Raw genomic sequence first — 14,684 nt, 5'->3', positions numbered from 1 at the left:
TTTTGACCTCCAAATAAAGTTTAAATAATATGGCTAAACTGTGGGCTTGTTTGCAACCTGTCTGATCATCTGACTGCTCATTTTTTGCCACGTCAGATGTCATTATAGCACTGTTGCCATAAAACCCAAGTTGTAATGAACCTGAATCCAAATTACTGAAGCTTCACACAGGCTCATATGGGGCTAAAAGGTCAGGAATAATGCATTAAGTTAGGTTATGAAAAGCTATGCATTTCAGTAAAATCATGTATTCAATACATTCCGGTTAGGAGTGAAGGTTGCTGGTGTGTGTGTGTGTGTGTGTGTGTGTGTGTGTGTGTGTGTGTGTGTGTGTGTGTGTGTGTGTGGCTCTCGACACACAAAGCCCGTCTCCACTGTACTCTCTCCTCCTCTGGCTTTTGTTCAGGAGAATTGATTGCCCTTTTGTTCGCTGTCGAGATGGATCGCAGCGCTGGCAGGCAGCGTTTGGTGGAGTTTTATTCAGCCATCCGGCTTCCTAAACGTGCGTTCATAGCCTCCGTTACACCAATCATTAATTACTCACCCCAGCACAGTGCAGGTCTCGTTGGTTTCCACGGTAACGGGCCCCGGTTTTTGCAAGGTTAGGTGCCGTTGTTGTGGCTGTGATCCGTGTCTTTCCTTCGCTGGTTGTTCCTTTCGATTGTCTGAGAGTCGTATACAGTCACTTAGACGCTCAGCTGACGGGGCTGAATCTCCAGGATTATGCAACCCACTAGTTTCAAAGTTGCACTGAGAAGACTTGACAATGCACATGTCCCTTCACATTAGTTTGTACAACATTGGTTGTGTATACTGTTTCCCCTGGCTTTAGTTTAATTGCACTTAGTTTTTATTCTTATTTTCTATTTGATATAGTTCTAATTATTATTCATCTCTACTTATTTCTATCCTTTCACCTCTATTTCGCCTCTGGATTAATGAAGATTTATCTAATTTTTTTAGAAAAATAGTTTAGTATTATGTTTAGAGTTTGTGTGAAGTTTGGGGATGAAGTGGTGGAAGAAAATGAAGTTGTGAAGTGGACTGTTGATTGTGTTTGAGCTTCTGACTGAAAGACTGTTTTGTGGGTTTCATTGCTTTTACTGTCTTTACAATGAACTCTTCTGTCTGAGAGCTCATTGAATGCTGTCAGGCAGCTATTTATTTCTCTTTACTTAGAGTTTAGAGTCATTGTAATCAGATTTCATTTAGATTTAAAGCATGAATTGGAACAGTCTCTTGACAAATCACAATCTCTCTCAAACATTTTCCATATGGCTAATCTGTTAAAATGTGAACTTCACTCCTCTGCTTCTTTTTTCTTTCTGTCCATCAGGCCAGCCAGCTGGGAGTTTACAGAGCATTTGTGGACAACTATGAACTGGCTGTGGAGACGGCGGAGAAGTGCTGCCAGGCTAACACACAGTTTGCTGAAATCTCTGAGGTAAGAAAGAGAGAGGAAAGAATGGAAAACAACAGCAAGCTGAGAAAGACATGTTTTTTATTGAAAGCTATACTTTAAATGTAAGGAAAGGAATTGGAGAAAAAGCGACCAGTTTCTGGTTTAACTTCTATCCCAAAGCTGCTGCAGAGGTTGAAGCTGTGATCTCTCAGTTATGGGATCATTTTACCACCGTGTAAAATCAGCCGGTCAAACACTTAACCCCCTGCATACCAGCAAATTATCCAACTGAGTTTCACAAGTTGTTCTGTTTTTTGATGTATGGAACAACACTGTAACTTATTGAGACAAAACTAAGTACAGGTTCAGTTGATATTCACCAACATTACACTAAATTGTTTGTTGAATTCCCATAATTCCTGCTCATACTCGAGTGTCAGGTTAGAGATATCCTCCTCCTACACAGTCTTTTGTTTATGTGCAACTTTTTATTTTTACTGACAGTCACCAAACAGTGTAGATCAGTAGATCTTGTGTGGTTGCTATGATTACTATTATTTTGGGATGATGATGTTAACATAAAACAGTTGATATTGTGTAGCTGCATGCTTATTTATATATATAAATAATAATAATATGGACAGTTTGTGAGAGCAAGGCAGTGTTACCCAGTCACACAAAAAATGACAAAGAAGATAACTGACTTAAAACAGAGTGTTAAATTATGCATTAGTAGGGAAAGGAACAGTTTCTGAGAGGTGCTGTACAGAAAGAGTCTACTTTGCAGCTGCTTAACAGTTTTGTCCCTGATGTACTGTACTTGCAAAACGCTCTCACATTATTCACCCACGCAGCTTTTATTGTTTCCCTGCATTTAAATTTGAATGTCCTGCTGAATATTTCTGCACAAATGCAGCCAGAGGCAATTTTGTGTGCATGTGTGCCCATGTGTAGATTTTTGTTTGCCATTTCCACGTGTGTACATCAGTTAAATGTGACAATGCAGAGGATAACTGTTTCTATTTTCTATAGTCTCATTCTCATCACTGGCCAGGAAAATACGAGCTCAGTATCACCTACGCAGACTGTAGATGAGCCACCATGCGTTTGGTGAAACGATAAATGTACAAATTTATTGTTTCCCCAAATGCAAGTTTCCAACTGCTTTGAGGGCTCAGAACGATTTCTTTTATCGTAGACAAACTAGATATGAAAACACTTGCCATTCGATGCCTCGATTGTATTTTGGAGGCTGATATAACAAAATTGACCCTGGTTTAAACCAGTAATCTACTCTCCCATCAGTGTATTTTATAAGGTTGATAGTGAAAGTTCAAACAGTATTACAGCTCTTTTCATACTCATTGTGTTGGGCTTATTTGAACTACAGTATGTACTTTAAAACGGAGCAAATGTACACCTCTTCCTTCATTCGCAGTCTTTCAGCTCTTTTTTTTGGTACATTTTCTTCCTATGTATTTTTCAAGCATGCGGCAGTTTCTGACACACCATCAGTCTTCGTCTATGTTTTATGAGGTCTGCCGGTTAGCGTTGAGGCCGGTGTCTACATGTAGGATGGGGAATTCATCATCGAGGGTTGTTAATGGCCTAAGTAATGATGCATGACTCTGCGCCATCTGAGCAAGATGGCGGGGGGAAAAGCTGCTGAGGATGGCATAATTGATTTGGTAGTGGATGACCTCAGTGCTAGAGCATGGATAATAGCCTCACTGTATTATCATGTTACTTAACCATACTGAACTGTTTTTTTTTAAAAAGGGTTCTCCACTTTGAATCTGCCTTTTGTCTCCTAACAGAACCTGAAGGTGAGGAGCCCAAAGGACTCTAAGGACCAGACGGCCAAGAACTCTCTAGAGGGTCAGTCACATCATGCTAGTTTTTATTATTAAAATATAACATCAATTCAAGTATTTACATATGGCCTATTATAGTAATTCAGTCATATAAACAATTGAGTCTGGTTTCTCTCCTTTCGCATGTACAGCTTTGCTATATAAACCAGTGGACAGAGTGACTCGCAGCACGTTGGTACTTCACGTAAGTAAGAATGGGCGCTGAAGCGGCGACACATCTTAATAATGTCACATCACAATCATGCTCTGCTGTGTTTTAGTAATTGCTTGTTGCTCACACATTAACCTTAGGAGACATGACACGACCTGCAGCTTGTTTGCCAACATTGTCAGAATATAAAGATATAAAGTGTTTATTTTATTTCAAGTATTTCTTACAAGTCTACTTTGTCACCATCTCTATAAAACATTTTCTCCATCAGTACCCAGCTCAAGGTCTCTATAAAGAAATTAAATGTAATCATGTACTATTTACTGTAAGGATTCAGGGCTTAGTATATTGTATTAAATGAAAAAGTACTGAAAGTAAGCAAGGGTGCATTTTAGACAGGAGCTTTGACCTGTTTATGCATCAAAGAGCTACAATAGAAAATAAAAGAGGCAGCGTACTTGAATGACCAATAGTAATATCTATGTCTGTGTGCATACATATACATTTACCTGAATATATCTTTTTCCTTGACATTTTTGTTTTTGAAAGTTAATATTTCTCCGTCTCCTGCTGCTCTCCAGGACTTGCTCAAACACACGCCCACAAGCCACCCGGACCACCCGCTTCTGCAGGACGCCTTGCGGATCTCCCAGAACTTCCTGTCCAGCATCAATGAGGAGACGACGCCCCGACGCCAGTCTATGACTGTCAAGAAGGGAGAGGTGAGCGTTCAGAGATGAGTGAAATGAGCCACATTCTGTAGCCCGGTTTTATACACTATTGTACTAATTGACTGGACTAAAACAAACAAAGACAGAAATCACAGTCTCTGTACTGTGTCGTGTATGGGTTACATGTTGTGTTGTGGCTTAAAGTGTTTTTGTTTTAATGTACAACCATACATCAATATCTGATTCATACAGACTTATGTCACACATAATACATTTGACCTAACTACTTTCTGAATTTGGTGATGCTAAAGATATAAATAATAGTATTTTCTTAATCAGTTTAACTCTTTCCAGCTCTGATGTTGAGCATGATGACGTCATGACCCCGCCCTCTAAAATGACCTTGAAGTCGTATGAGTGAACAGGGGCCGCCAATCTGCAGCCTAAAGCAGAGCCCATGACCTTATATGGTCATACCAGGGTTGCCTAGTTGAGGGTGATTCTCTGTTTGCTCTGTGTCACTCTTGTGGCTTCCCATCCCTCCATCTCCCCTAACGCAAACACACACACACACACACACACACACTCACAATCTACCCCCCACTGTCGCTCTCATCCCCGGAGATGACTTGACACACATGAATGGATGCCTCTTGATTGATAGCTTGCGTGACACTGCCGTACATAATGCCTTGTAATGAGCCACCGGTCCACTCTGACTGGCAGATTCCAAGTTAATTATTCATAAATGGAGGGTGGGAGCGAACGAGCGAAAAGGCTGTGCCGGCTCCTCCCTCTGCTCACAGGGGGGTCATTACCGCACCCTTTCCACACACACACATACACACACACACACAAACACACACTTTCCTACTCGCTGTTCCATTCACTCGCTCTCTTTCTCTTGCTCTTGTTTGCCTTTGAACACACACACACACACACACACATCACCTCCTATCCCCGCAGGCCTCCAGTTCCATCCCAGTCTGTCCAGACCTCCACACCAGTCATCAAATATTTATTATGGATACATGAAAGCAGCACATGGAAATCAATGGGGCTCATTATTTCATACCTTAGTATATAATAAGCCTGAGGTTTTTGTCTGCATTTCAACAACTGAGCTGCAACATACGACTCGCTTCAGTCATCAAAAGACTGTCGTTACCTGGAAAGTTGAGAAGCGGATGTCTTGAGGACGGCGCTTAAACTGAGAGATCGTTTCAAACTTGAATCACTTGTAGGAGAGGAGATTGTAATGCTGTTATCTATAATTACATAAAACGATCAAGTCATTTGAGTTACGAGGTTCTTCTGAAGCTGAATCTGTGCTCCGACCTCTCCGCGATGTCTGTGCACATTATCATCATTACTTCATTGTACTTGGTCTGTGCCTTCAGATGTCCAAAGAGGGAACTCCGGCCTTTGATAGCTCTGATGGTTTAACTTAGTAAAGGAGTTACCCTCATTATCCTTTGTTCATGTGATGTCAACACAAATTGGATGACTGCAGGATTCGTGTAGGCAAAATGCCATTTATTTAACTTATACAGTAGGGTTCATTTTGCACTTGCTTTTTGTTCATTTACAAGTGTTGAAGAGTTGTTTGGCCGCACACAGTGCTCCGTAGTAGCTGTTCAAACAAAGGAAATGTCAAAGGAATGCTGAGTCTAGAAACATTAGCACGGTGTTGTTAAATTAAAACTGGTGATTTAAGGGTGTGGGGAACACTTTTGCAACATGACATGGTGGAAAAGTTTAAATATTAAGAGGCAAAAACAATCAGATAGTACAAGTGATAAAGTAGAAAAGAGGCCATATCATCATCGTCATCATCATTTATGGTCTGGCTTGAAATGTAGGAGGATTGCTGAAGTGCTGAAGTGTCACTCTTAGCCTCCGTGTGTACACTCTAGTGAGTAAACCTGTTGTTTTGTTCAGTGGCATGCAGGAGCAGAGCAGCACAAGTGGCCCCCAGAGGCCCTGACCCAACCAGATGAGGGGAGGGGACAAACAGAAGCTGCTTAATTAAAATGCAAATGATGGTGCTGCCGAAATCTCAATTCACCTCCTCGCTCTGCTTTGTTTGCCTGTGGGAAAGATATGCTGTGTGTGTGTGTATTTCGAACACACACACTCATCTACACCACTTTCATCCGTCCGTACGTCTTTCTTTCCCTCTATCATCACACAAACACATCCCCATATACACACTAACTAAACACACAAGCGCAGAAATGCCCCTTTGAGCGTGTGTTCTAAATATAAACATGGATCTTGTGTAAATTCATGCCATTACTCGCGAACACGCTCTCAGCGAGGCTCCTCCAAGAGATGGTCAATATTTAATCTGCGTTCTGTGCAGTCAGCGTGCTCTGCCTCTCGTCGCTCTCCGTCTCCCACATTGGTGTTGCTGATGTTCCGGTCAGCTATTATGGAGAAATGGAGAAAGTCACATTTCTCCAACTGGCTGTTCGATATTATGAAAATGTCATCTGATGCGCTGAGACAGCTGGTTTATTAAGGATGTCTTTCCCCCAGTAGCAGAGCAAAGCAGCAGCATAAGCACATTTTTTAAATTCATCAGATTACTGACGTAGGAATTAACTGGAATATGTGTCTACATCCAAAGATAAAACAATGAACCTTAATTGAATGACAAGAAAAGTATCTGCAGGCATTCAGTGAGTGTGTAAGCCCTTCATTCACTATTAGAATAATAAAAACTCTTGAGAACAGCATTATTTGGACTATTATTACTGCAGGTTAAACAGATGCTTTTGTGTCACAGTATTTTAGTGGCCAGTCTTGCTTTTTCCCTCCGCATTATTCTCATTCACTCCCACACAGTTACCAACCTGTAAACCCTTAATCTAGCTGTTATCCTTCCTTTTATTTTCATATCATGAGATCAATGGAGGAGAGGATTATCACTGAGGCTTGAGGGGGTCATTTCAAGTCCAGTTCACTTACCTGAACGTTAAAACGTAGCTCCTGTGTAAAACAATTCTGCTGACCCTTCATTTTAATCTGCATGGGTCAGTGTTAGTGGTTTGTCAGTGAGGGTACTTTCTGTACAGTAATCCAACCTAATCTACTGTTGTACTTTTTGTTCGATAATCCAATCAATTGTCTAGTCCAGTCCAAGAATTTACTGCTGACTCGACATGATTATCACAAGAGGTTTTAGCTTGTTGGATAACAATGTCGCCTCCTAATCTAAGGTTCAAGATTCAAAGCTGCATTGTGATATAAACAGAGATTACCATCCATAGAAAAATAATAATTAAAGAGTAACCTCTCGTTAGATTTTGGAAGGAGGAAAAGCATAGCTGCACTGGCCTCTGGGTTGAAAGGTAAACTGCAAGCCTCTTGAACCTCTGACCACATCCAACAGCGCAGCTAGGTGTGGTCAGGTGTGGGCCGTCGTAAACGTGACCACCACTACAGGGTGTGGAAACCACACCACCAGTTGGCAGGGCTAGCCAGATTATTACAGTGGGTGCAGTTGCTCTTTGAAAAGTGCAAAAAAAGGAGGAGTTCTGGGTTTTTGTGAAATGTCTCCCCCATTAAGATTTGGTACAGATATCCATGGTGTCCAGATGAGGAATCCTTATGACTTCGGTGATCACCTGACTTTTCATTTAGCAGCACCATCAGGTCAAAATGTTCACTTATCCAGTCAAATATCTCAACATCTACCAGTTCCAAAAGTACGTTTTTCCAATGATTACTATCAAATACCTGCTAAACTAATGACGTTCCAACCAGCCTCAGCTGTACTTTGTGTTCAATGCTAATTTTCAAATGTTAGCATGCTAACACGCTAAACTACGATGGTGACAATGGTAAACATTACAATTGCTTAACACCAACATGTTAACATTGTCATCATGAGCATGTTACAGTAGCATGCTGGCGTTAGCATTTAGCTCAAAGCTCTTCTGTGCAGTACATCCTAACAGAGCCGCTAGCCTGGTTGTGGACTCTTGGTCTTGTTTCTATATATTTTTTTTTCATATTTTAGTATTAATCCCTATATATACTGTATGTAATTGGCAAAGGATTAAATGCCCTTTAAACCTCAAATCCACGATCACATTACTGCTCCCTAATGGCCCAACCAGAACTGGAGATCAGACTGATGGTGTGCTGTACACTGATGATGCATTGGTGCTTTTAATATGCACGTATAGCTTCACAGTATATCTTAAACTCCAGTATTCCTCATTCCTTCAGTTTAATGTTGTATTTGAGTAATAGTGTGACCAATATCTCAACTACTCTCTAAATATAGACATGACAGCATGTAGATTGACAGAAGTAAGGCACGATAGAGCCTTGTTTTATATTCTAGTTAGAAAATATCCTCAGGGGATTCCGTTACATGTGGAATGACTTCATAGATGTGCCATTCTTGTGGCATCAAAGTCCCAAAAAGATGGAGACTGAATGATGAACATGTACAGTAAATATTTACCAGAGATTCATTACTGTGAGCAATTTCAACATATGTCAGTCTGCGTTACAACGCAAACTGGATCAGGAAGACGAAGGAGTGAGTTGTTGTGTGTGTTCTGACAGATGTAGCATCCCAGTTGCCACTAGAGAAAATGCCAGATAGACAGAGAGCAACTCATCTGGAAGTTATGTTTCATAGGCCGTCACCATTCCAGGCTTCATTATCTCGCTGGTAATGAATAATTACATCCACCACAGGGAATTACACTTCTATTAGATCCTTATTTCGGGGGGATCAGAACATGATTGTCTGCTGGAGGATCTTCATGGTTGGGTGTGCTTGCACATGCATGTGCATGAAGATATGCCTTAACAACGGATCACTGCAGTGGTGCTGCTTTTGTGACGTGGCACATCTAGTATCTACAGTTTAGTATCTACAGTAAGAAACTGCGGCATGACATGTATTCCATCATGAGCTACTCTGCCTCTCTCGCTTCTTCTTCTTGCTCTCTCTCTCTCTCCATTATCTTTCGGCCATTTACTCTCCTTTTGATGTCTTTTGCTTTCTGCGACACTCTTTCCTGCTCTGTCTTTGTCACCCTCCCCTTCAACCTCTCCATCATGCACAAGCGTTAACACCGAGTGACACAGCATGGTCCCCTTCTTTGCCAGCAGATGTCCAGTCAGGTTTTGTAAGCACATAGACCTCTCCTTCATGAGCATCAGCTCCACTTCAGTGTGTTCTGGCAGTGACAGCAACTGTGTGGTCATGATGGAGATGGGCGGAGGAAGGGGACAGGAGGGGGAGGGCACAAAGATAAAGATAAGGGATGTGATTGGTTCTGGACAAGTGCGCTGTCATGCTTCATGGCCTAGCTGCCAGGGTGTTTAAGGTTGCTAGGTTTGGAAGGGCGGGGGTGCTTGTGTGGCCCCTGGAACATTGTAGTGAGTAGGAAGAGGCGTCACTGGTTGTACATGAAGCTAAGGTGTCCTGTGAAGAAAAATAGCAGATGTTGGTGGACAAACTTTCTGATTTTTTGTAAAAAATTGGTTTGTAAAATCCTTTATGTCTGCATATTGGTGTGATAGCCCATTAGCTGCCATTTCTCTTGTCAGTGTTTCTTTCTAAAAAGAAATCTGCTCCTCAAGTGTTGTCAGCTAGCAGCGCTCACACTTTAATGTTTAAACTCTAAGTTAAACTTGATTAAATTCATTGTTATCCATTAATTCCATCCATCTATTAATCAAAACAACATATCAGGTAATTACCTCAAATAAATAGGTGAAATCAAACTAAATATCAAAGGCAAAGTGACTGAAATCAGCTTACAGAATAATCCAAATCATGCAGACACTTTTTGTTCACACACGTGCTGAGTTTAAAAAGAAAATCTTACTTTATTCTCTCATTCTTTCACAGTAAACCTCTCCTGCTTTATGCTCCGCACCACAAGTAAAGCCAATGAGCTATGAGCATGTGAAAGCGGAGCGTTTACTATTGAGTTGTGGTTTGACATTTGTCTGCTCCCTGTTTTTTGTTCCAAGTCTATTCTTGTAAATGTATTTTTTTTTTTTTGTTGTTGGGAAAATGACATCACTGCCCCCTTTTGGTAAGTGACAGTATTACACATCTTATTACATAGTCTGACATCAGCGATAAGTCCCAGAGCTCTTCCCGCTCCTCCCGCTGCCTCATTCATTCCTCTGTGCCCTGGAAATTGATGAATATGCCAGAGTATGACAAAAGAATTCACCAGGTAATTCGTTTAATCAGTGCAATATAATGCAAAACCCTCCACGTGTCTGGGTAATAATTTGGTTCATATTGAGCACATGATCTGGTAAAGCAGATATTTCTGATGATGGTGCAGCACCTCTCATCCACTCTGTTCTTTGTTATCTCCTCCAAGTGTCTGAACAGGGGACTGGTAAAGTCTGAAGAGAGGAGAAGGGATAAACAAAGGCTCTGCATACTAACTGTTACCTGTCCACAAGTTGTAAAACATTTGCGACTATGACTTACAGGAATGGCCTTGTCACTTACATCATACTGTATGCTATTGACACCAAAGGCTTCGTGTCACTGACCCACCGCTGTTGTCTGTTGCTGCCACAGAGCCGCCAGCTGCTGAGGGACAGCTTCATGGTGGAGTTGGTGGAGGGAGCCAGGAAGCTGCGGCATGTCTTCCTCTTCACTGATCTGCTGCTTTGCGCCAAGCTGAAGAAACAGATCGGAGGGTAAGAGACAGTTCACCCAGTTCACCCAGTTAGAGTGACTGCAACAGTGAAACACACCAAAATACACATACTAGTAGTTAGGCAGTGCAGAAGATCTCAAATCATTACAGTTTTTACATAACACAAGGTCCTGTTGATGTGTTTTCATAAACACAGTTAACCTGCTTCTTAATAGTTTCTTATTTTACTTTCTATTTTTCTCTCCTTTCCACTGTCCACATCTTTTATCCATCTTTATAAATCCACTCCTCCTTTCATACCTCCGTCACATCCATCTTTTTTACTCACCTTTCACCATCCATCCCCTCTCCTCTTCCTCTCCTCCTCCCACTGCAGTAAAAACCAACAGTATGACAGCAAGTGGTACATCCCCCTGACTGAGCTGACCTTCCAGGGCCCCGAGGAGACCGAGCCACTTACCATCCCCCAGGTCCCCGATGAAGAGCTCGACGCCATGAAGGTCAAGATCTCACACCTCCGCAGTGAGATCCAGAGAGAGAAGGTAGCGTGGATGCACACTGTTTCACAACAGTCTGTTCAGGAACTAAGAAAAGCCTGATTTTCTGCTTGCATTTTTGTCCTGAAAGAGTTTCACACCACTTATTGGATGTAGAAGTTTCCGACAGCAATGTAAGGCGATCAAGGTAAACGTTTTCACCTCTGTGATTTCAGAGAGCCAACAAGGGTTCAAAAGTCATCGACCGTCTCAGGAAGAAGCTGTCTGAACAGGAGTCTCTGCTCCTGTTAACGTCTCCGAGCATGCCCCTCAGAGTCTACAACAAGAACGGCAAGGTGATGACACTCTCCAGCTTTAACTGCCTCTCCTTCTTCATTCTCTTTTTTCATCATCATTTCTGCCCCGTCAAGCTCCTCCTACTGCTCCCCGTACACTCTTCTCCTTCATATTTCATCTGTTCTTCTCATTTTACTGCTTTTTTTGTCATCCTTCACTTCATTTCTGGCACAACATCCCCTTCACTGATCTTCTTTAAGATTCGTTCTCCTTGATCTGACTCTTTCTTGTATCAGTGTGGAACGATTGCTGTACGATATCTTACATCTGTTAAAGCTGGCTGGATGAGAATACATTTCAATTTTGAGATTGTGTATTTGCACAGTTGACGTGTCCTTTTCATTCTTTTTCAGTCTGCCTCTCCCCCAGATTAATCTGTGATGAAATAACAGACTTTTTTGTGTGCTTATGTTCAGAGTTACAGTTTCCTGATTTCGTCTGACTACGAACGTGCAGAGTGGAGGGAGATGATCAAGGAACAGCAGAAGAAATGTAAGTGTCCCAGAAATGTCCTGTCAGACGACGTCTCATCCCAATCAAGTTTTGTTTTATTTGTGAAGAACAGCTGGATTTTCCCATTTGCAAAACATGTAGCAACATGTGGATACATGTACATTAGCAACTATAAATACAAAAACCTTGTGATGAAGAAAAAGAAACCAAAATACAATGTCATTTACAGTCTACATTTATTGACTGCCCCCAAGGTTTTAAAACGTCCTCCTTGACTTCCATGGAGCTGCAGATGTTGACCAGCTCTTGTGTCAAACTGCAGACTGTCCACCACATTCCACTTAGCATCAATAAAGAAGGTAAGCTACTAATTTTTATATTTATATTTTATGTCACATGGTGGAATTAGTAGTAAGTAGTAAAGTAAAATGTTTGGGGTTTGTATGTATTATTACTGTTGTAAACCATAAAATGCCAAAGAAAACTGCCCCAGAAAGAAATGATCATGATTGTATGCCATATAGGGCTGTTTCATCCCTCCCTTCCATGTCTGATTCTGCTCCAAAACAAACAGAGATCTGCATGTTTTTCTAACCCCTCCTCGCTGTCTTTTTTTTCTCTCTCTCGCTCTCTGCTCTGACTGTTTTTCCAGAGGATGAATCCCCCGGTCTCAACGGGTTCCTGAATGTAATCGTCCATTCTGCCTCCGGCCTCAAACAGAGCTTGAGTGAGTCACTCTCCTTTAGCCTCCATACAAGCAACAGAAAATACAGATAATCAGATAATTAGTTGTTTTTTTTAAATAGGTTTTACTGTTTTCTTTCTTTTGGAAAGACTTTTGGAAATATATGTGAAAGACTTTACTTTGAATTTAGGTTAAACTAAGTTTCACTAGTTTAAGTTTCACTTCTTACATTTCTGGTTAATTTGTAGGAATTTACATTTTTAGAATGATTGTCTTCAGCTGCTGGTTTGGTATATTTACTGAGTTGCATAACACCTGCATGGAGATCTATGTTTGAAACATTTTGACAGATTGAACATGACTCATTCCTAACGTTTTCTGTGGATAACATCTAACATTTAGCCAGTTCAATTGCTAATGTAATGAATTCAGAAAGAACATGTGAGTAGCCATATAGATAATTTCAACCCTCTCCTCTCTGTCAGATCTCTACTGCACATTGGAGGTGGATTCCTTTGGCTTCTTTTCAAGTAAAGCTAAGACGAGAGTGTATCGATACACTACTGAACCCAAATGGAACGAGGTGAGAAACTGGTGCAATATAAGCATGCAACTCCACATATGCTGAAATACTTTTTTTTACGTTTTATTGAATCAAACATAACCTTGTATTGTCTGTGTTGCATCCTGAAGGCCTTCTAAAGTAAAAGAAATTGGAATTGGTACCTGCACAGATTTGTGAGACATAATATTTCCAGTACTATTTTATCAATTATGCTCAACGGCCTTCATTGGAAAACTTTTCAACTAACAAAGACACACATGAACACATTTCCTTCTTGGTACAGTGTATGCTGCCTGTCACGTATCTGACATCTGGTCCTGTAATCAGTTAGCATCCATAGTCCATCTTTGAGTAATGAAAAGATGTTCAACAGAACCCACACGGAGCATCTGCAGCCCCTGCAAACATGTAGCAAACATAGACAATGCATGCTGTACATGCATGCAAGCAGGCATATATATATATACACACACATGAATGCATTAATGACACAGCTGGATGTTGCAGAGGAAAAAGAGCTTTGAGACACAATCAGTGGATCGGTTCGTCCACAGCACAGTTTTTTTTTCCATCGTGGACCCAAAGACTCTTTGAGGATTTTGCTCAGCAAAGTGGAAATAATATCAGCTAATGAGGGGCTGCTGGTGATGACTCACATCTGTCCAAATGCTAAGTGAACCAACACAGTGTGGGCCTCAGAACGATGTGCAAACCACATACAGAGTGCTCCCGCACATAATTACAGGGACTGTTGGTCAGCAGTGGTGGGATGTATGGATAAAAGTGTAGGTTGGGTGCTGATTTTTCTGGAGGTATAATCTCTCTGTCCTTGTCTCTACTACTATATCTTGGACATTTATGCACCAATAATCTCCCTACAACTATTTTCCGTGTTTTTTTTCTTCTTCCCCTAAGGAGTTTGAGATTGATCTGGAGGGCTCTCAGACCCTGAGGCTGCTCTGCTACGAGAAGAGTTACAACAAGACCAAGCAGAACAAAGAGGATGGAGAGAGCACAGACCGCATCATGGGGAAAGGACAGATCCCGGTATGACATGACGTCACCCCCCCTTTCAGCAGACCTCCCATGACTCATTACTGATAGGCAGTTATGTCACCGCCGCTGCCGCAAAGCATGAAATCCATATTATTGCTCAATGAATGACTTAAAGCGAGCATGATGTAAAAATTGGCTGATTAGATTAATTACCCTATTATGTAATGGAAGGGTAGGGGTTGGTTAAATGGAGGGAAATTGCTGTTCAGTACATGTCGTTTGTCATTTGAATATCAAAAAGTGGTGTTCAGTTGAGATTTACAATGCAGCGAGAGAATGTGCAGAATTTTTGACAGAATGACACAAAGCTTTCATTTTCATGTCATTGATCT

General features: G+C 41.3%; 1 protein-coding gene across 7 annotated transcripts in view; it reads left to right on the top strand.

The window, feature by feature from the left end:
• bcr (BCR activator of RhoGEF and GTPase) overlaps positions 1-14,684 on the top strand; it is a 76,418-nt gene that overhangs the window by 55,794 nt on the left and 5,940 nt on the right. For 6 of the 7 annotated variants that reach the window (XM_070924289.1, XM_070924292.1, XM_070924293.1 and 3 more), the window contains 12 exons: positions 1,337-1,444; positions 3,220-3,280; positions 3,408-3,460; positions 4,009-4,149; positions 10,679-10,800; positions 11,137-11,302; positions 11,473-11,592; positions 12,010-12,085; positions 12,301-12,405; positions 12,699-12,773; positions 13,217-13,314; positions 14,212-14,343. In XM_070924289.1, coding sequence (XP_070780390.1) covers positions 1,337-1,444; positions 3,220-3,280; positions 3,408-3,460; positions 4,009-4,149; positions 10,679-10,800; positions 11,137-11,302; positions 11,473-11,592; positions 12,010-12,085; positions 12,301-12,405; positions 12,699-12,773; positions 13,217-13,314; positions 14,212-14,343 — 1,257 coding nt within the window. Of the gene's footprint in view, positions 1-1,336; positions 1,445-3,219; positions 3,281-3,407; positions 3,461-4,008; positions 4,150-10,678; positions 10,801-11,136; positions 11,303-11,472; positions 11,593-12,009; positions 12,086-12,300; positions 12,410-12,696; positions 12,774-13,216; positions 13,315-14,211; positions 14,344-14,684 lie in introns of all 7 variants that reach the window. The other variant, XM_070924288.1, reaches the window with a different exon arrangement.

Source organism: Enoplosus armatus, chromosome 18, assembly GCF_043641665.1.
Source record: "Enoplosus armatus isolate fEnoArm2 chromosome 18, fEnoArm2.hap1, whole genome shotgun sequence".
In the NCBI taxonomy this organism is placed as follows: Eukaryota; Metazoa; Chordata; class Actinopteri; order Centrarchiformes; family Enoplosidae; genus Enoplosus; species Enoplosus armatus.
The sequence above is the reverse complement of the archived record's forward strand: the minus strand, read 5'-3'. Positions and strand labels throughout refer to the sequence as shown.